The following is a 20,623-nucleotide window of genomic DNA, read 5'->3' on the forward strand; positions in this document are numbered from 1 at the left end:
CTGGCACTGGAGTACCACCAGAAGAGAACCTCAAGCTGCTCCTGGCATCAGAGTACCATCAGAAGAGAACCTCAAGCTGCTCCTGGCATCAGAGTACCACCAAAGGGGAACCTCAAGCTATTGCTGGCATCGAGTACTACCAGAAGAGAACCTCAAGCTGCTCCTGGCATCGGAGTACCACCAGAAGAGAACCTCAAGCTGCTCCAGGCACTGGAGTACCACCAGAAGAGAACCTCAAGCTACTCCTGGCATCAGAGTACCACCAGAAGAGAACCTCAAGCTGCTCCAGGCACTGGAGTACCACCAGACGAGAACCTCAAGCTGCTCCAGGCACCGGAGTACCACCAGACGAGAACCTCAAGCTGCTCCAGGCACTGGAGTACCACCAGAAGAGAACCTCAAGCTGCTCCTGGCATCAGAGTATCATCAGAAGACAACCTCAAGCTGCTCCTGGCATCAGAGTATCATCAGAAGAGAACCTCAAGCTGCTCCTGGCATCAGAGTACCATCAGAAGAGAACCTCAAGCTGCTCCAGGCATCTGAGTATCACCAGAAGAGAACCTCAAGCTGCTCCTGGCACTGGAGTACCACCAGAAGAGAACCTCAAGCGTCTCCTGGCACTGGAGTACCACCAGAAGAGAACCTTAAGCTGCTCCTGGCACTGGAGTACCACCAGAAGAGAACCTCAAGCTGCTCCTGGCACTGGAGTACCACCAGAAGAGAACCTCAAGCTGCTCCAGGCACTGGAGTACCACCAGAAGAGAACCTCAAGCGTCTCCTGGCACTGGAGTACCACCAGAAGAGAACCTTAAGCTGCTCCTGGCACTGGAGTACCACCAGAAGAGAACCTCAAGCTGCTCCTGGCACTGGAGTACCACCAGAAGAGAACCTCAAACTGTTCCAGGCACTGGAGTACCACCAGAAGAGAACCTCAAACTGTTCCAGGCACTGGAGTACCACCAGAAGAGAACCTCAAGCGTCTCCTGGCACTGGAGTACCACCAGAAGAGAACCTTAAGCTGCTCCTGGCACTGGAGTACCACCAGAAGAGAACCTCAAGCTGCTCCTGGCACTGGAGTACCACCAGAAGAGAACCTCAAGCTGCTCCTGGCACTGGAGTACCACCAGAAGAGAACCTCAAGCTGCTCCTGGCACTGGAGTACCACCAGAAGAGAACCTCAAGCTGCTCCTGGCATCAGGGTACCACCGGAAGAGAACCTCAAGCTGCTCCTGGCATCAGAGTACCACCAGAAGAGAACCTCAAGCTGCTCCTGGCATCGGAGTACCACCAGAAGAGAACCTCAAACTGCGCCAGGCATCGGAGTACCACCAGAAGAGAACCTCAAGCTATTGCTGGCACTGGAGTACCACCAGAAGAGAACCTCAAACTGCGCCAGGCATCGGAGTACCACCAGAAGAGAACCTCAAGCTGCTCCTGGTATCCGTGTACCACCAAAAGAGAACCTCAAGCTGCTCCTGGCATCAGAGAACCACCAGTAGATTACCTCAAGCTGCTCATGGCATCGGAGTACCACCAGAAGGGAACCTCAAGCTGCTCCAGGCATCGGAGTACCACCAGTAGAGAACCTCAAGCTGCTCCAGGCACCGGACTACTACCAGACGAGAACCCCAAGCTACTCCTGGCATCCGTGTACCACCAAAAGGGAACCTCAAGCTATTGCTGGCATCGGAGTACCACCAGAAGAGAACCTCAAGCTGCTCCAGGCTTAGGAGTGCCACCAGACGAGAACCTCAAGCTGCTCCAGGCACCGTAGTACCACCAGACGAGAACCTCAAGCTGCTCCAGGCATTGGAGTACTACCAGAAGAGAACCCCAAGCTACTCCTGGCACTGGAGTACCACCAGAAGGGAACCTCAAGCTATTGCTGGCATCGGAGTACCACCAGAAGAGAACCTCAAGCTGCTCCAGGCACTGGAGTACCACCAGAAGAGAACCTCAAGCTGCTCCTGGCATCAGAGTACCATCAGAAGAGAACCTCAAGCTGCTCCTGGCATCAGAGTACCACGAAAAGGGAACCTCAATCTGCTCCAGGCATAGGACTACCACCAAAAGGGAACCTCAAGCTGCTCCTGGCACTGGAGTACCACCAGAAGAGAACCTCAAGCTGCTCCTGGCATCAGAGTACCATCAGAAGAGAACCTCAAGCTGCTCCTGGCATCAGAGTACCACCAAAGGGGAACCTCAAGCTATTGCTGGCATCGAGTACTACCAGAAGAGAACCTCAAGCTGCTCCTGGCATCGGAGTACCACCAGAAGAGAACCTCAAGCTGCTCCAGGCACTGGAGTACCACCAGAAGAGAACCTCAAGCTACTCCTGGCATCAGAGTACCACCAGAAGAGAACCTCAAGCTGCTCCAGGCAACGCAGTACCATCAGAAGAGAACCTCAATCTGCTCCAGGCACGGGAGTACCACCAGAAGAGAACCTCAAGCTGCTCCTGGCATCAGAGTACCACCAGACGAGAAACTCAAGCTGCTCCTGGCATCGGAGTACCACCAGACGAGAACCTCAAGCTGCTCCAGGCATCAGAGTACCACCAGAAAAGACCCTCAAGCTACTCCAGGCATCAGAGTACCACCAGAAGAGACCCTCAAGCTGCTCCAGGCATCAGAGTACCACCAGAAGAGAACCCCAAGCTACTCCGGGCATCCTTGTACCACCAGAATTAGAACCTCAAGCTGATCCTGGCATCCGAGTACCACCAGAAGAGAACCTCAAGCTGCTTCTGGCATCCGTGTACCACCAGAAGAGAACTTCAAGCTGCTCCTGGCATCCGAGTACCTCCAGACGAGAACCTCAATCTGCTCCAGGCACCGGAGTACTACCAGACGAGAACCTCAAGCTGCTCCAGGCAACGCAGTACCATCAGAAGAGAACCTCAAGCTGCTCCAGGCACCGGAGTACCACCAGAAGAAAACCTCGAGCTGCTCCTGGCATCCTTGTACCACCAAAAGGGAACCTCAAGCTGCTCTTGGCATCAGAGTACCACAAGAAGAGAACCTCGAGCTGCTCCAGGCTTAGGAGTACCACCAGAAGAGAACCTCAAGCTGCTCCAGGCACCGGAGTACCACCAGACGAGAACCTCAAGCTGTTCCAGGCATTGGAGTACTACCAGAAGAGAACCCCAAGCTACTCCTGGCATCCGTGTACCACCAAAAGGGAACCTCAAGCTATTGCTGGCATCCAAGTACCATCAGAAGAGAATCTCAATCTGCTCCAGGCACGGGAGTACCACCAGAAGAGAACCTCAAGCTGCTCCTGGCATCAAAGTACCACCAAAGGGGAACCTCAAGCTATTGCTGGCATCGGAGTACCACCAGAAGAGAACCTCAAGCTGCTCCAGGCACGGGAGTACCACCAGAAGAGAACCTCAAGCTGCTCCTGGCATCAGAGTATCACCAGAAGAGAACCTCAAGCTGCTCCAGGCATCTGAGTACCACCAAAAGGGAACCTCAAGCTGCTCCAGGCATCAGAGTACCACCAGACGAGAAACTCAAGCTGCTCCTGGCATCGGAGTACCACCAGACGAGAACCTCAAGCTGCTCCAGGCATCATAGTACCACCAGAAAAGACCCTCAAGCTGCTCCAGGCATCAGAGTACCACCAGAAGAGAACCCCAAGCTACTCCGGGCATCCTTGTACCACCAGAATTAGAACCTCAACCTGATCCTGGCATCCGAGTACCACCAGAAGAGAACCTCAAGCTGCTTCTGGCATCCGTGTACCACCAGAAGAGAACCTCACGCTGTTCCAGGCACCGGAGTACCACCAGATGAGAACCTCAAGCTGCTCCAGGCATCAGAGTACCACCAGAAGAGAACTTCAAGCTGCTCCTGGCATCCGAGTACCTCCAGACGAGAACCTCATTCTGCTCCAGGCACCGGAGTACTACCAGACGAGAACCTCAAGCTGCTCCAGGCAACGCAGTACCATCAGAAGAGAACCTCAAGCTGCTCCAGGCACCGGAGTACCACCAGAAGAAAACCTCGAGCTGCTCCTGGCATCGGAGTACCAACAGAAGAGAACCTCAAGCTGCTACAGGCATCGGAGTACCACCAAAAGGGAACCTCAAGCTGCTCCAGGCCTCGGAGTACCACCAGACGAGAACCTCAAGCTGCTCCAGGCATCGGAGTACCAACAGAAGAGAACCTCAAGCTGCTACAGGCACCGGAGTACCACCAGAAGAGAACCTCAAGCTGCTCCAGGCATCGGAGTACCAACAGAAGAGAACCTCAAGCTGCTACAGGCATCGGAGTACCACCAAAAGGGAACCTCAAGCTGCTCCAGGCCTCGGAGTACCACCAGACGAGAACCTCAAGCTGCTCCAGGCATCGGAGTACCACCAAAAGGGAACCTCAAGCTGCTCTTGGCATCAGAGTACCACAAGAAGAGAACCTCGAGCTGCTCCGGGCACTGGAGTACCACCAGAAGAGAACCTCAAGCTGCTCCAGGCATCGGAGTACCACCAGAAGAGAACCTCAAGCTACTCCTGGTATTCTTGTACCACCAGAAGAGAACCTCAAGCTGCTTCTGGCATCCGTGTACCACCAGAAAAGAACCTCAAGCTGCTCCTGGCATCAGAGTACCACCAGAAGAGAACCTCAAGCTGCTCCAAGCATCAGAGTACCACCAGAAGAGAACCTCAAGCTGCTCCTGGCATCCAAGTACCATCACAAGGGAACCTCAAGCTGCTCCTGCCATCAGAGTACCATCAGAAGGGAACCTCAAGCTTCTCCTGGCATCCAAGTACCACCAAAGGGGAACCTCAGGCTATTGCTGGCATCGGAGTACCACAAGAAGAGAACCTCAAGCTGCTCCAGGCAACGCAGTACCATCAGAAGAGAACCTCAATCTGCTCCAGGCACGGGAGTACCACCAGAAGAGAACCTCAAGCTGCTCCTGGCATCAGAGTATCACCAGAAGAGAACCTCAAGCTGCTCCAGGCATCTGAGTACCACCAAAAGGGAACCTCAAGCTGCTCCAGGCATCAGAGTACCACCAGAAGAGAACCTCAAGCTGCTCCTGGCATCGGAGTACCACCAGACGAGAACCTCAAGCTGCTCCAGGCATCAGAGTACCACCAGAAAAGACCCTCAAGCTGCTCCAGGCATTAGAGTACCACCAGAAGAGACCCTCAAGCTGCTCCAGGCATCAGAGTACCACCAGAAGAGAACCCCAAGCTACTCCGGGCATCCTTGTACCACCAGAATTAGAACCTCAAGCTGATCCTGGCATCCGAGTACCACCAGAAGAGAACCTCAAGCTGCTTCTGGCATCCGTGTACCACCAGAAGAGAACCTCACGCTGTTCCAGGCACCGGAGTACCACCAGATGAGAACCTCAAGCTGCTCCAGGCATCAGAGTACCACCAGAAGAGAACTTCAAGCTGCTCCTGGCATCCGAGTACCTCCAGACGAGAACCTCAATCTGCTCCAGGCACCGGAGTACTACCAGACGAGAACCTCAAGCTGCTCCAGGCAACGCAGTACCATCAGAAGAGAACCTGAAGCTGCTCCAGGCACCGGAGTACCACCAGAAGAAAACCTCGAGCTGCTCCTGGCATCGGAGTACCACCAGAAGAAAACCTCAAGCTCCTCCAGGCATCGGTGTACCAACAGAAGAGAACCTCAAGCTGCTACAGGCACCGGAGTACCACCAGAAGAGAACCTCAAGCTGCTCCAGGCATCGGAGTACCACCAGAAGAGAACCTCAAGCTGCTCCAGGCATCGGAGTACCAACAGAAGAGAACCTCAAGCTGCTACAGGCATCGGAGTACCACCAAAAGGGAACCTCAAGCTGCTCCAGGCCTCGGAGTACCACCAGACGAGAACCTCAAGCTGCTCCAGGCATCGGAGTACCACCAAAAGAGAACCCCAAGCTGCTCTTGGCATCAGAGTACCACAAGAAGAGAACCTCGAGCTGCTCCGGGCACTGGAGTACCACCAGAAGAGAACCTCAAGCTACTCCTGGTATTCTTGTACCACCAGAAGAGAACCTCAAGCTGCTTCTGGCATCCGTGTACCACCAGAAGAGAACCTCAAGCTGCTCCTGGCATCGGAGTACCACCAGAAGAGAACCTCAAGCTGCTCCAAGCATCAGAGTACCACCAGAAGAGAACCTCAAGCTGCTCCTGGCATCCAAGTACCATCAGAAGGGAACCTCAAGCTGCTCCTGGCATCAGAGTACCACCAGAAGAGAACCTCAAGCTGCTCCTGGCATCCAAGTACCATCAGAAGAGAACCTCAAGCTGCTCCTGGAATCCGAGTACCACCAGAAGAGAACCTCAAGCTGCTCCTGGCATCAGAGTACCACCAGAAGAGAACCTCAAGCTGCTCCTGGCACTGGAGTACCACCAGAAGAGAACCTCAAGCTGCTTCTGGCATCGGAGAACCACCAGAAGAGAACTTCAAGCTGCTCCTGGCATAAGAGTACCACCAGAAGAGAACCTCCTGTTTGATACAGGAGCATAAATTGAATCTTTCCCTTTGTCACTTTCTGTTCCTTACAAACTAATTTTCTGATACTCAGTCGCAATATAAACATGCATGCACATAACGTGTGTGCTGGCTGCGCTACCTCGGAGTACACAGCCCTTGCTGTGACCAGGACTTGCATGTGGATAACCTAAACTATTCAGAGCTTGCAAACTAAGCTTGTATCTAGATTCCACATACATCACTTGAAACCTTCAACCCTGATAAATAATGTTTTGCAGTAGGAGGAGCATGCGAGTGGTGACGACGACTGTCGGGTCAGGGTAGAACTCTGGGTGCACCTCTCCTAGGTGGTAAAGGGGAGATGCGTGCTCTACTGGATGTGAGGGAAAGGACTACTTGCACTAGGAGCCACAAGATGGATGGTGGGACACAATGGAAAGAAATAAAATGGCCCACCATTATCCTAGAGAGACACTACGAAGGGTAAAAGACAAACAGGCAAACATCGCAGCCTCTTCAAATGGCAGCCCATGAGCAGGACATGGTCAGGCTTGCTTGCTGTCCATTATGAAGCCCCTGCACCAGAGGTTTCACTGAATCTTATGTTAAAACGTCTGGAAAGTTGGCTTACGACAGCGTAACTCAGAGGTCGTCACAGGATACGTGCTATGAGGAAGTATATTCAAACAGAACAGAAACTAAATAACAACATAACACAACGTCCCGTTCAAGATGAATGACCTACTCACCAGTCCTAGACCGCGCCCTCAGGAGGTGGGAGCTCTTATGTGGCGGTGGTTGCACGCCTCCGACTCCATGAAAGATGGTGCGTACCAGAACACCACGCTGAGACTGTCTACATTACACCAGCGACATTCCTCTCAGGACTCAAAAAGCATTGCAGACAGAAACTGGATTCCACATTTAGGAACAAATATCCGCACTTCACTGGGATTTACATCACCCACTGGGTCTGCCCTGGAATAGGGACGAAGAAGGTTTGGAGTTTTGGGGATAGCGAGTACCCGGTGATAGGCTAACAGATTTGAGGTACTAGAGAAAGCGAGAACCCGGGGATGGGCAGAGAGGTTTGGGATATTGGGTAAAGGAGGCACCAGGGATGGGTAAAAGGTTTGGGGAACTGAGGAAAATAGGCACCTGGGGACGGGCTAAAAGGTTTAGGGCACTAGGGATAGCGAGTACCTGGGCTTGCTTAGAGACTTAGGGTATCAAGGAAAGAGAGTACCCGGGAATGGGTTACGAGCGAGTCTGATAAAGCAGAGTCTTAGAAAAGGAAACCTACGGCAAGGGTGGGGTCCAGATTGGCAATCCATTGAAATCAGTACTCTCGGCAGGGCCAAAAGTAGGTGTGGAATAACTAGGTGTGTATCTGAATTCTATGTTGCAAGTTTAAGACAGGGTCTCCAATAACTGCGTAGCACGTATGTATATATGTATGCTAATCTGAGTCTGGAACATCGATGTTACTGGCCGGGTTCACATGTGAGGCGATGCCACAGACTGACCAGTTACTACAGCCACTTTTAAATCCTAGTGACCGGTTCTCTATTATCTGTGACCGAAAAGCTGAATGGTCCTGACCAGATCTTAGCAGTGACTTCTCTCTCTGCCTTCTCCATTCCCCTAGGATGTCTCCTCCATCCCAAAGAACAAAAGAAATGATGCTCCTCTGAGCACTTTCGCCCCAAACTTGAGGAGAAGATGCACTGCTTACTCCCAGGTGTCTGTGCTGGTGAACACACGAAGAACTTTCCCAGTAAAATCTTGCAGCATGGTGGTCCCGGAGACAGAGGATGTGTACAGCTGGGTAGGATTGAAAGGGTTAAACCTCATCCTTGTGATGGCCCCTCCAGCGCCCATCTAAGACAAAAAGGAGGCAATGAGAAAGAGGGCATTGCATGGAGACTCCTGCAAGCAGGGCAGCTTCCAATGATCCATATTCAAGAACAAGGCAACTCTTTACTCTTCAGTTACTCTCTGTGGTGGATGTCCTGGTACCCAAGACTGACCATCTGCTCCAGTCTCCTCAGCCAGGGCTACAAGACCATCTGTGGCGAACAAATACTTTACAAACACAAAGAACATCTAAGCACAGGTTCAGAGGCCTCAATCACAATACAGAGGGAACCAACCACAATACGACCACATGCACCGTCACCCATTGAGCAGACCAAGAAACAGCAGCCTCTTTGGGAGACATTACAGGAGTGCAACCTGTAAAGACTGCAGTAAGAACAACAGAGGGAAATTTCTCATCTTTGGAAATAAGGCTGCGCCTCTGCTTTGCAAGGAAATGGAGAAATATATTGTTTTTTAAACCATAGTGACTGCAGCAAAGTGTATTTTACACACCAATTACTTCTTTTTCAGATGTTTAATTGTGTATGGGTCAAGTCTAAAGATAAACAGTGGGGAGCAGAATGCAGAAATTAGTGAAGCATTTTGACAAACTGCATTGAAATATCAAACGGACTCAGCTGTCTTAACCACTGCTCAGAAGACTGCCTCAACTCAGTGCATAACAGACAAAGAGACAACAACAATGTCAATATCGAAAACACAGAGCAAGCACCAAGAAAACACTTCTGAATGAAAGGGCAGTACCATGTGTGTTTGTTCATTTAACATCCAGCATTCTAATAATACAATGTCTAAGGGCGGTCTTGAGTACTTGTGTCGGCTCATACACTCCGTTTATCTGCCACGCATATGTACAGGATCATTCTTTTACTAAATTGAGGGTGTGCGGGAAGGTTTCGCTTTCTGATCAAAAGCGTAAAGGAATCAGTAGAACTAGCGCTCCCACCTAGGGATAACGTCTCTTAGATGCCCCGCTAAACTCCAAATGGAGGACAGTGATACCTCACTACACGCCCTAATTTAGTAAAAGAATTATCACGTATATCAACCCAGCAGATAAACGGAGTGCGTGAGCCAAAACAAGTACTTGTATCCTTACCTGATCAAGGCACAAGGCACCCAACAGCACACCTGTCTTATGATGACATTTCCAACCTAACCGATAAAAGAGCCAACACATTTACTTTTTCAGATAATGAAACACAAAGATTTAACTTTTTAATAACAAGTGGAAGCGGCTGCCTCTAGCACAGGTTCAATTCAGAGCAACATAAAATAATTGTTATATTTGACAAAGAGGGAGATAAGCCAATGATTACCTGCAGGCACAAATACCTTCGTACACAACGGATAAGAAGGGGACTTAGAATCCCGTTAATACCATCTCTATTCAAAAACAACTGTAAATTTGACACTTGGTATGAAATCCTAAACAAATGGTCCTTGGATTTAATCCTCTTAATAGTAGAGGAATTATCCAAACTTCTGGGAGTGAAATCAATCAACTCAAAAATGAACTTTTTTCCAAAATCGACGCAGAAGATTGGTCTAAAACCCTAGCAGATATCAACAGTCAATTGACCCGACACACTCAAGAAGTCACAAAAGCACAAGATCGGAAAGTTCAAACGCAATACCATTGATAATAAGCTACAAAATACTCAATTCATTCGAGATCATTGTCAAAAAGACATTCATAACCTATTTAAAGCTAAGAAAACTCATCATAACAACTTGACAAATAAAGAATAGGTGACCATTCACCGATTAGCCATGAACCTGATATAATTTGTTGGTAAGCAAATAAAGGAGGAGCACTTGTAGTAAAGAATTCTACTTACTACAACCAAAATGTAAACAACCATGTCCTCGACACATCTACCTACCAGAAATTGGACTACAATCCAACCGGAGAATTTATGAAGGAGTTGAAAAAGATCTTAGGCATGGCTTTGAACAAGGGGACCATCACTAAAGGATGCAAATGTTATTTAACACAAGAACACCAAAGAAGTCCTGCGATTTACAGGTTACCAAAATCCACAAGGACTTGACCGCACCACCAATCAAGCCAATTGTATCTACCCAGAGATCCATCCACGAACAGACAGTCATATTTGGAATGCCACTTACAACCTTTGGGACAGAAGAAGACGTTACATTAAAGACTCGACCGAATTTTTACAGAAGATCCAGGAATGGGAAATTGATCACGACCAGAACATGCTTATGTGCACCATTGATGTCAAAGCTTGGTACACGTCAATTCTGCACAACCTGGGTATTGAATTGGTGGAATATTTTCTGATCAATCAAGTATGGACGAAGATCTGATGGTGTTTTTACTAGAACCCTTACATTTTACGCTCTATCACAGTTACTTTTGTTTGTACCAGGAAATCTATTTACAACTCATAGATATTTCCATGGGCAATTGTACTACCCAAAATTACGCGAATCTCTTAATGCACAAATTTGATATGATCACATTCTTTCGAATGCTTCCTGAAAAAATAATCTCATAATTTTTTTAAAGATACATCGACGACATCCTTGTTTTATGGAATGGAACCAAAGGTGAAATCATTTCAGCTATTGAAGCACTGACCATCATCAATGACCGCAACGGGGTCACTAACCATATCCACGATGACTGTTACGTTCCTAGATGTATTGTTAGCCATGGTTTACAAGAAGTTTGAAACTAATATACACAGGAAGGAAACTGCTGGTCCCTCCGAGTGGAGGATCATTTGAAGAGCCAGGTCTTGTGGTCAGTCTTGAATTGGGTCAGCGACGCGGATTGCCGGAGGGGCAGGGTGTTCCAGGTCTTGGCGACGAGGTAAGAGAATGAACTTCCTCCGGTTCTCGTCTTCTGGACCCTGGGGACGGAGCCTAGGGTGAGTTGGGCAGAGCAGACTTGTGTAGCGGGTATGTGGAATGCGAGGCGGTTTTTCAGGTACGCTGGTCCTTCGTTGTGTAGAGGTTTGTAGGCGTGTGTGAGGAGCTTGAAGGTGATTCTCTTGTTGACTGGGAGCCAGTGGAGTTGTCAGAGGTGTTGTGTGATGCGGCTGCGGTGGGGATGTCGAGGACCAGCCTGGCTGTGGCATTTTGAACGTTCTGCAGTTTCTTAAGCGGGTTCTGGGTGACGCCGGCGTAGAGTGCGTTGCCATAGTCCAGTGTGCTGGTGATGAGTGTGTGAGTAGCCATCTTTCTGGATTCTGTGGGGAATCCATTTGAATGCATTTCAAAGCAGGCAGAGCGTGTGGAAGCAGGTTGAGGAGACTGCATTGATTTGGCGGTTCATTGTGAGTGATGAGTCCAGTATGATGCCAAGGTTGCATGCGTGGCCCGTCGTGTGGGAGGTAGTCCCTGAGCGGCTGGCCACCAAGAGTCATCCCAGGCTGAAGGGGGGCCAGGAGTAGTACTTCGGTCTTGTCAGAGTTGAAGTTGAGGCAGCTGTCTTTAATCCAGGTAGCAACGGCCTTCATTCCGCTGGGGAAGTTGGTTCTGGTGGTTGTGGGTTCGTTGGTGAGGGAGAGGATCAGCTGGGTGTCGTAGGCGACGATGTTGAGTCCGTGGCGTCTGATAATGGCAGCAAGGGAGGCCATGTAGATATTCGAGAGGGTGAGGCTCAGGGAGGAGCCCTAGGGCATTCCGCAGCTGACTTCTGTAAGTTTTGAGAGGAACAGAGGTAGTCTAACTCGCTGAGTCTGGCCGACGAGGAAGGAGTGGATCCAGTCCAATGCCTTATCGTGGATGCGGGTGTTGTGGAGTCTCGTGATTAGGGTGCGGTACAGATGGAGTCAAAGGTGCCCAAGAGGTACAGTAGGATGAGGGCTGCGGTCTCGCCCCAGTCGAGGAGAGACCGGATGTCATTGGCGACGAGTGCGGCGGTCTTTGTGCTGTGGTTCCTTCGGATGCCCGATTGGGAGGTGTCCAGAACGTGTTTCACTTCTATGAACACAGAGTTGTTCATTGATGGCCTTCCTAATGACCTGGTTTAGAAAGGAAGGCGGGAGATGGGTCTGAAGTTCTTGAGCCCTGTCAGGTCAGCAGACGGTTTCTTCAGCAGGGGGTTGATCTCTGTGTGTTTCCAGTCATCGGGGAAGGTGGCGGTTTCGATGGAGCAGTTGATGGTACGGTGAAGCTGGGGGGGGGGGGGGGCGATGGCGGCATGCTGCTCTGTGGAAGATGTGGTATAGGCAGGGATCCAACGGGGCTCCTCAGTGGATGATCTTCATGGTCTTGAGTGTGTCCTCTGTTGTGAGCGGGGTTCACCAGAGGATGGTCTGTTGGTGTGCGGCGTGGTTGCGTGCGGTGGTGTCGGGCATAGTAAGGTCTAAATGTGTTGTATTTGTATAGCGCGAACAGTAACCCGTAAGCATCCCGGCGCTTGTACTCCTACCACAAGGGAACCCCTCCTGGCTTTTCCTTGTGAGGTGTCCACTCCTGGGCATCCCATGGTGAAACCAGGCATCCCTTGTGTATCGGGGGCCGTTGTGGAGACTAAGCAAGCTATTGCCCAGAGTTGCAGCGTGGGGCCCATGCTTAGATTCAGCACTGAGGCGAGAATATCCGGTCAGAGGAATTTAAGCCCGATCCCGCTGAGGCGGGAATCGAACCCTGGTCCCTGGCCAGCGCTCTGCATCAAGGTCTGCCGCTCTAACCATTGAGCCACACTTCTCCACGTCTAGCGTGTTGAAGCGGTCATAGAGCTGCCTGATCTTGTGGTGGAAGAAGGTGCAGAGTTTGTTGCAGAGGTCTTGGGAGGGGGGACGTCTGTGGGCTCACTATCGGGCCTGGAAAACTACATGACAATGGGGAAGAGTTCTTTGCTGTTGTGTGCATTGGCCCCGAATCTGTGTTGGAGAGCCATTTTCTTTGTGGTTTTGAGGAGGAGGTGGTGTGCGTTGATGGCAGATTTGAAGGTAGCTTAGGTTTCCAGGGTGCTGTTGTTCATCCACCTCCTCTTGAGTCATCTGCAGGTGCGTCTGGACTCGTGGAGGGGGGGTGGGGGGGGGTGAACCAGCTGGCTTTCTTGGGAGTGTTGCTTGCCTTGTCTTTCCTTCTGTGTCAGCCCAGTTAGAGATCCTTTCGTGAAGGTTGCGTGTTGTGGTGTTGATGTCCATTGGCGGAGTGGTTGTTCTGAGGGAGTCAACAAAAGTTCTTCGGTGATGCGACGGGGGAGGTGGTGAGGGCAGTGGTGTACGGTGGGTGTGGTGAAGGCAAGATGCACGCAGTGGTGGTAGATCCAGGAGAGTTTGGTGGTGTGGCTGTAGCTGATGCTCCCGCTGGCGGAGAAGATAGGGTCGAGCGTGTGGCCGGCTGTGTGAGTCCGATGTTTAAGTCCAATCTATTACACTTCAATAGTTTCCATCAAAATTCACTAAAATGCACCTACCATATTCACAACTTCTAAGAGTTAAAAGAATTGTTTCTATCGCAATAAAGTGGAAGTAAACATGCATGATATGCCCGAGTGATTCAAAACCAGAGGTCACCCGCCTGAAGTATTAAATAACGGTTTGACAAGTTCAGCAACCAAAACTCTGAATCAGCTATTAACTTTCAACAATGAACCTGGTAAATCCAACAGAGTGGTTCTAGTGTCCAAGTTCTCAACTAGAAGCCCGGAATTGAAGAAAATCATTCATAAAGATTGGCCAATGATACAAATGGAGCCCGACTTCAAAGATATATTTGCTGAGTTTCCTCTGCGTACCTAAGAACTAAGCAAAAACATAAAAACTCCTAGGAAAGAGGGGGAACATCAATGATGGAGCAGAATACAAAAGAACCGTTCCTGGTTTGAATTGTAGCATCATAAAAGATAACTACATAAACCACCCACTTAAAAGGTACTAGGATACACATCACTGCCAGCTGTGGCACGAGGAATGTAGTGTGTTTGTTGAAATGTCCGTGTGGCCTGGTCTACGTTGGAAAGACTGAACGTAAAATCAAAGTCAGACTGAATGATCATAAGAGCAACATCAGAACACAGAATGTCAAATCAGTCGTAGCCACTCACTTCTCGGAGTCTAACCATAACATCAGTCACCTACGCTAGATGATATTATAAACCGCTGAACCAATGAAAGATAGAGACAATTGAAAGTACATTTTTACAAGGAGAAACATACTGGACTTGATTGCCTGACGTCTAATGGTCTTTACAATCGCATACAGTTGCTTCTTATAAGTGGGGAGCGCTAGGCATCCCACCTCACCTTCCTTTATCCCACATAACTGGACTAATTTGGTAATTTACAATTATTTTAATAATACATTGTCCACATCTCTAACTTTTAAAAAAAACATTTTTTTTACATTGTCCGCATTTTTTTCTCTCTAGTTCTTAAGCTTTTATTTATTTTACACTGTTGTCATTCCTCTTCATACAAATATGTTCATCCACTCCTCTCTAATGGTCTTTCTCTGTTTTATGACTTCTGAAAGTCTTTCTTCCATGTCTTTTCATGATTAGTTTTCTACATTCCAACTCGCCACACTTGAACGGTCCACTAAGGACTTATTAATTTTCTATTTTCACTTTCAATTTCACCTTTAACCTCACCCCACCTACACTAAGCCTTTATATCTTGTTCTCCCGCACATACTCCAGCTTCATGATTTAACACCTCTCTAACATGGCTGCTCCATGTTGCGATGTATAAGACAGTCCTATTTAGCTGTATTGGCATTTTCATAGCTTTGGGTACATCATGCCCATTAACTATGACACTGAACCAAGATGCAAGACTCGAATGCACGTCTTTTCGTAAGTTTGACCGACACCCGTTTTAATCGCAATTGGCACTTTACTTTTAGCTAGCATTTTCCTGTTTCACGCTTAGCTTTTCTGCACACTTTAATGTTTTCATTTATCACTGTGGAACCGCACTGATATAATAACCTTCAAGACAGCGATTCAGGAGTTTTACTAACCTTCCACAAAGGAGATTCTGTTTGTTTACACAAGTTGACAATAATTGAATGCAGCATGTTTTTTTAATTATGCCTGCTTCAATGTTTCATGTGTCTTTTGCATATCCGATTTATACACGCTTTAACTGGTATTGGCATTTCACTTCTAGTGAGCCATTGGTTTAAGTTTTCATCCACTTACGAGATTTACTCAGGGACTTGTACTGATTCTACTAGGGCACATGACATCTTCCCCGACAGTGAGTCAGTGGGTTTAATTTGCACCTACCGGCATCACTTGAATCAAGCACGTCTTTTAACCGTCTTGGTTTCACTGTTTTACCCCACATATAACCAAAGGAGTGTCAAGTATAGTACAAGGTTGACACTCGCGTTTGCGATGCGCATTCACGACACGTGGTGAGCCAACCACAGGGCATGAGTTTTCCAAACCACTTTCACAAAATTTTCACCCCTTCGGCACTTAGCACTTGTTGACGGACATTACCTCGCCGTGACAGTCATTCTCTTACTTCATCCTATCTTTTCTATTGTTTTACTCAGAATCAACATCCCCTGATGAAGGCCTGAAATGCATTGGAATCATTTGAAACTTGTTTGATTCGCCTCATTAATGGATTCATAGAACATTTTGTAAATGAAATGCCATTTATATAGAAAATGTGATTATTCTTGAATGAAGGAATTCTTGAAGGAATAAAATCAGCAAACTAATCAAATCGTGTACAACTGGATGCTAATCATCAATGAATAACTGATTAATGTCCTCCATTTGGTATGTAGCGGGGCATCTAAGGGACGCTATCCCTGGGGTGAGGGGGGGTTGGGAGGGGTGGCGAGGAGTGCTAGTTCTGCTAAGAAAGGACTTCGACACTATGGGGTCATATCTGTTCATGCAGTTATGACCTCACAAGATGTGTAGTGCACCCTGCCTTAGGGCTGCGAGGCCTGCTGTAGGGGTGACTTACCAATCTATGCCTCTTGCAGTGCTGGTATGCGTGTCAGGTCGACTCCTCACTTTTATCTGCACCGACACACGCAGCCTTTAGTGGTAGTATGCCTGTGTTTGGTGAGGGGTATCGGGTGGCACAATACATGCTGCAGCCCTTAGAGACCATCTCTGGTCACAGGGCCCTTGAACCACTAATACCTTTTACAAGTGACTTACTTTTATGTGAGCCAGAGGTGCCAATTATGTACTGGGAACCTGGTAATCAGGAACACAGTGCACACTCAGTCAAAGATGAGTCAGTCAGGCAAAAAGTGGGGGGTAACCATGCCAAAAGGTGCCCTTTGCTACATCCACCTCCTCCTGGCATCCTGGATCAGACAGCCGTATCCAAGGCCGTCCCATGCAAACTCGGGGTAGAGAACCATTTTAATGTATGGAGAATGTGCAGTCTTTTCCTCTTCCTACACCTTGGGCCTGACTTAGATCTCGACGGACGAGTTACTCAGTCACAACGGTGATGGATATCCCGTCCACTGGAGTATAAATCCCAGAGGATATAATGGGATTTATATTTCATCAGACAGGATATTCGTCATCGTACCGTTGTGACAGAGTAACCCGTCTGCTGGGATCTAAATCAGAGCCTGACTCTTTGCACCATCATCTCCAATCGTCCTTCTGCCCCACTTCTCCTGTGCACAATATGAACCGCTGACAGGTCATTTTCTCATCAAATAATACGCGTTGATTCTGCGGCTAATAAAAAAGCCTACTTTAGATCCCCTGGTGCATGCTAATTATAGGCCGATCTCCCTGCTTCCTGCTCTAGCGAAGGTGGCTGAAAAACATGTGCAGCTCTCGATCACCAACTTCATCGAGAGCAACAACATCCTCCATGATTCACAGTCTGGTTTCCGTGCTAACTATAGCACGGAGACAGCCCTTCTTGAGGTCACCGAAGCTATCAGGGAAACTCTCGATCTAGGGGGAAAGGCTATTTTAGTCAAGCTGGATCTGTCGGCGGCCTTCGACACCGTCCCACATGACGGTCTCCTTTTAAGACTCTGGGAGATCGGGTTTCGTGGGACGGTGTTGGATTGGTTTAAATCCTTTCTATCGGGTCGTCGACAGGTGATCTGGGCACCTCCGTTCTCCGCTGAAATGCCGCCGCTAGAGATGGGGGTTCCTCAAGGGTCTATTCTGAGCCCCACCCTTTTTAATATCTATATGGCCCCTCTGGCGGCGGTAGCGGAGGCTTTTGGTGCCCAGATCATATCCTACGCTGATGACACCCAGCTCCTGTTCACTTGCAGGAAGGGAGAGGCTTTTGATGGCGCCAGAATCAAAGACTGCCTGAGTGCGGTCTTCGCTTGGTTTCAACGACACAGCCTAAAATGCAATTCAGACAAGTCTGAGCTGCTTTTCTTTGGGTGTGCACCTGACCCGTGCTGGAAATCGTGGTGGCCCCAGGACATGTTCCCGCCGGAGAAGGTGTTGACGCAAGCCAAGAACCTTGGTGTGGTATGCGATGATGACCTATCTTTCAGATCCCAGATTATTGGGCTGTCGGGGAAATGCTACGGCATCCTGAAGATGCTTAGAAAATTTCTCCCGCTGTTATCCATACAATACAAAAAAATTATTGTTCAGGCGTTAATCGGATCGCGACTCGATTACGCTAATGCCCTCTATCTGGGATTGCCTAAATACTTACTTGCCAGGCTGCAAATAGTGCAGAACTCGGCGGCAAGAGCCATCTTTGACCTTCCACGTAGAGCAAGAGCCTCTGATCTGCTCAAAAAGTTGCACTGGCTTCCCATCTCGAAAAGAATCGTATTTAAGATTCTTACTCTGGCGTTCAAGGCCCTTCATTTTGTCGGCCCGAACTACATTAGGAAGCTCGTGGCTTTCTATGTGCCAAGGAGGAAGCTGCGGTCGGCCGCACTGGCCATGGTCGCTGTTCCGCCTATCAGACGTGCCCGGATGGGAGGACGGTCCTTCCGACATCTGGCGGCTCGTCACTGGAATGAGCTCCCTGTTACCCTTCGGAAAGCCAACAGTCTCCTTTCCTTCAGAAGAGAGCTGAAGACCTGGCTCTTTACTGCTTGATTTCGCGGACCACTGCGAGCTGCCGTGTGGTGTTTGTTTCGGTTTCAGGCCTCTTTGCCAAAGCGCCGGGACACCCTTTGGGGTAGCCGTGCGCTATAGAAGAGATGGTACATAACATAACATAAATCTCTCAGCTCCGTCATACTCACCCCCTGCACAAAGCAGGTCTTGTTCAGCACTGCGTAGTCCCACAAGATGATGTCGCCCCCTTTGGAGCCCACTGCTACCGTACTGGGGTGAGTCGGATGCCATTCCAGGCAGGTTACCCGTCTATCAAAAGGGCTGGCAGTGCGGAAAAGCTTGTAAGAAGCCAAGGATCGCAGAAAGGGCTGCTGGAGACACTGTCCAAACACAAAAAAGACACATGTGAAGTCTAAGCTGGAAACAGAGTCAAAAGATCCACAGAATATATGGCCAGATAGAGAACAGCAGTCACTGTAAGAGCTTACCCGCCTCAGCTGAGCCCGGATACTGCCTCCGAGAGTGTTCTGGTTGATATAATGCACAATGCTCCGCTGCAGGTCCACCTGATGACACACCACATCGATGTTTCGCCGGAAGGAGGGACCCACGCGGACCTCTGTTGGAGAAGAGTAAGAGTTAAACTGCGATGTCACCACAACACTTACATGGGCGCATGAGTTTCTCATTCATCAACAACATGGTTAGAAAAGCCTCTAGTCATTCTTAACACAAGTATGCAAGACAACAATCCAGCCATCCAAGGTATCGGCTGAACCACTGCCAGACATTCCAGGTGCCTCAGGGCAGTTATACTCCATGGTAACAAGATAGTGTGGTCCAAAGCTTACTAAAGTGTGGAGCGTGGGCTAGAAACTCAGAACAAAGTACAACACTGTCAATACCTCTTAATAACTGAATATCAAGTCAGCATTCTACATACCTAAATAATACATCTGAGATGAAGATTAGCAAAGAAAGCCTGACCTCCCTAGCCGACACAGGCCCTCATAAAATATCCTAATGTTAGTCAACCTTGGAAGGGATGCATTTGGTTAAACCATGCTCAAATCAGTTACCAGCCTGAGGCATTAGCTACTCACTCAGGATTGTTACACTATTCTCAGCGAAACACAAAACGAGCGAAAGCAGACCAATGACAGCGTCATGAGTTGTAAATGTAAATGTAGGTATACTTATATAGCGCGACCTGTCACCACAAAGGGCATCCTGGCGCTTGCCTAGGGAACCCGTCCTGGTATTCCCCTGTGAGAGGCCCCGGCAGGGTATCCACAAGGTGAAAGCCAGGCATCCCGCCGCGAGGGGCCGTTGTGGAGATTAAGCAAGCTATTGCCCAGAGTCGCAGAGCATGAACCCGTGAGTTGAGAAGGCACCGGAGCGAGAATTATCGAGACCGTGGAATTTTTAGCCCAAGACCCGCCGAGGCGGGGAATTGAACCCTGGTCCAGGGCCGATCTCAGCTTCCGGGTCTGTCGCCTCTAACCCCTGAGCCACACTTCTCCACATGTTGAGAGTTGAGAGCTCAGTACTCTGAAGCGCTACATCTCAGCCTTATAACACCTAGGAGGACGCCAAGTACTATACTTTCCTATCTGTTCTATTTTCATCACAACTCGACTCAGCACTATGAAATAACACAACTCACTTGGTACAAAACTGCCCTAAGCACTAAAATGACAAGGAAGTTAGTCAACCCTCTAAGCGCGGTTACCCATTCCACATTTCAGTACAACCCTAGGTGTACTCCATGTATAAGACACGGATAAGATCCCATGTTTACCAATACAGATGGAAAGTGTTACTGAACATGCAACAAGCAACGAACTGAGATTCCATCAAATGCAAGTTTCTAGACGTTTCTAGCATATTTTTCAGTTCTGTATATGTATCGTGAAGTTATCATATTCAAGCTGACGCAAAAACACATTCAGTGATTGTTTAGTTTTGCATTTATTTCGGGGAAGTCAAACACAATGACTGTTCCCCTTAATAATTATATAATTTCATTTATTTTAATCGCTTGCTTTCAGGCTTCTTAATGTTAGTTTTAGTAGAACGTTTGAGATTCTTAAACACATGCAGGACCAGTTCCATTTTAGAAACAGTGTCTATTTGTGTTAGCCTGGCTAAACTTCAGATCACACTCAGCATTTTTATCAGCCTTCCCAGAACTTGTGAAAGCAATATTCATGTCTAAATATGTTTTACCCTAAATTGTACACCATAGGGTACCACAAGTCTAATAAATCCTTTCGATAGCGACATCTCCAGGTTTTAGAAGTAGACACTT

General features: G+C 48.7%; 1 protein-coding gene across 2 annotated transcripts in view; it reads right to left on the reverse strand.

The window, feature by feature from the left end:
• Positions 1–20,623, reverse strand: part of DDB2 (damage specific DNA binding protein 2) — a 123,002-nt gene that overhangs the window by 67,130 nt on the left and 35,249 nt on the right. The window contains exons 3-5 of one of the 2 annotated variants that reach the window (XM_086959715.1): positions 18,801–18,931; positions 18,501–18,692; positions 8,194–8,339 (exon numbers count right to left, since the gene is read on the reverse strand). In XM_086959715.1, coding sequence (XP_086815841.1) covers positions 8,194–8,339; positions 18,501–18,692; positions 18,801–18,931 — 469 coding nt within the window. The remainder of the gene's footprint in view (positions 1–8,193; positions 8,340–18,500; positions 18,693–18,800; positions 18,932–20,623) is intronic. The other variant, XM_086959714.1, reaches the window with a different exon arrangement.

Source organism: Lissotriton vulgaris, chromosome 2_2, assembly GCF_964263255.1.
Source record: "Lissotriton vulgaris chromosome 2_2, aLisVul1.2, whole genome shotgun sequence".
Lineage (NCBI taxonomy): Eukaryota > Metazoa > Chordata > Amphibia > Caudata > Salamandridae > Lissotriton > Lissotriton vulgaris.